The 1570-nt window shown below is 71.5% G+C and overlaps 1 protein-coding gene across 1 annotated transcript in view; it reads left to right on the forward strand.

The window, feature by feature from the left end:
* Positions 1-17: 17 nt before the first annotated feature.
* LOC112963221 (potassium-transporting ATPase alpha chain 1-like) overlaps positions 18-1570 on the forward strand; it is a gene marked incomplete at its 5' end in the record, with an annotated part of 17770 nt that continues 16217 nt past the window's right edge. The window contains 3 exon segments of the mRNA XM_026060084.1: positions 18-202; positions 594-707; positions 1174-1308. Of these exon segments, the coding sequence (XP_025915869.1) occupies positions 18-202; positions 594-707; positions 1174-1308 (434 nt within the window).

Here is a 1570-nt window from a genome sequence, read left to right on the forward strand (position 1 = left end):
CCTGGGCCCGGGGGCAGCGGCCGAGCGGCTGCTGCGGGACGGCCCCAACGAGCTGCGGCCGCCGCGCGGGACCCCCGAGTGCCTCAAGTTCGCCCGGCAGCTGGCGGGGGGGCTCCAGTGCCTCATGTGGGTGGCGGCGGCCATCTGCCTGGTGGCCTTCGGCATCCAGCGGGGCCAGGGCGACCTCACCAGCGCCGACGACGTAGGTCCCGGACGCCTGGGCCCCTCCCGGGGGTGGGTGGGCTGGATGCCCGGGTGCCACGGCGGGAAGGGGGGGATGGATGGTGGTCACCTACCCGGTGGCCTTGGGCATCCAGCGGGGCCAGGGCGACCTCACCAGCGCCGACGACGTAGGTCCCGGACGCCTGGGCCCCTTCTAGCAGGGGGAACCCGGATGCCTGGGCCCCTCCCAGGGGGATTTTGGGGGTGGGACAGGGCTCCCTGGACACCCAAGTCCCTCCCAAGGGGGTTTTGGAGGTGGGACAGGGCTGCCCGGATGCCTGGGCCCCTCCTAGGGGGAGTTTTGGGGGTGGGACAGGGCTGCCCGGACGCCTGGGCCCCTCCCGGGTGACCCAGGCCCTGGCGGTCCCCAGCTGTACCTGGCCATCGCCCTCATCGCCGTCGTCGTCGTCACCGGCTGCTTCGGCTACTACCAGGAGTTCAAGAGCACCAACATCATCGCCAGCTTCAAGAACCTCGTGCCCCAGGTGGGCCGGACGCCTGGGCCCCTCCTCGGGGTTGGGGGTGTCCCACCAGACCTGGACCATGCCCTGGGTCCCTCCCGGAGGTCTGGGACCTTCTCCCGGACGCCTGGGTCCCCGGGGTGGTCTATGGGGCTGGGTCTCCTCCCGGACGCCTGGGCCCCTCCCCGGGGATGGGGGTGTCCCACCAGACCTGGACCATGCCCTGGGTCCCTCCCGGAGGTCTGGGACCTTCTCCCGGACTCCTGGGTCCCCAGGGTGGTCTATGGGGCTGGGTCCCCTCCCTGGGGATGGGGGTGTCCCACCAGACCTGGACCATGCCCTGGGTCCCTCCTGGAGGTCTGGGACCTTCTCCCGGACTCCTGGGTCCCCGGGGTGGTCTATGGGGCTGGGTCCCCTCCCAGACACCCAGGTCCCTGGGGTGGTCTATGGGGCTGGGTCCCCTCCCGGACGCCTGGGCCCCTCCGCGCAGCAAGCCACGGTGATCCGGGAAGGCGACAAGTTCCAGATCGACGCCAACCAGCTGGTGGTGGGCGACGTGGTGGAGATCAAGGGGGGCGACCGGGTGCCCGCCGACATCCGCATCCTCAGCGCCCAGGGCTGCAAGGTGGGGACGCCTGGGCCCCCTGCGGTCCCTGGGGTGGGGGAGGGGACTCCCGGACGCCTGGGCCCCCTATGTAACCAAGGGGGGTGGGGGGACCTGGACACCTGGGTCCACTTCTCCACCTTGACGTGATCCTTGACACCTGGGTTTGCTCCTCAGCGTGGGAGGGGCCTGATTGCCCGGACACCTGGGTCCCTCCTGGGGGTGGTGGTGGGTCATGGACACCTGGGTCCCCTTGGGGTGGTCCTGGACACCTGGGTCCCTC

Source organism: Apteryx rowi, unplaced genomic scaffold (genome assembly GCF_003343035.1).
Source record: "Apteryx rowi isolate R43461 unplaced genomic scaffold, aptRow1 scaffold_1642, whole genome shotgun sequence".
In the NCBI taxonomy this organism is placed as follows: domain Eukaryota; kingdom Metazoa; phylum Chordata; class Aves; order Apterygiformes; family Apterygidae; genus Apteryx; species Apteryx rowi.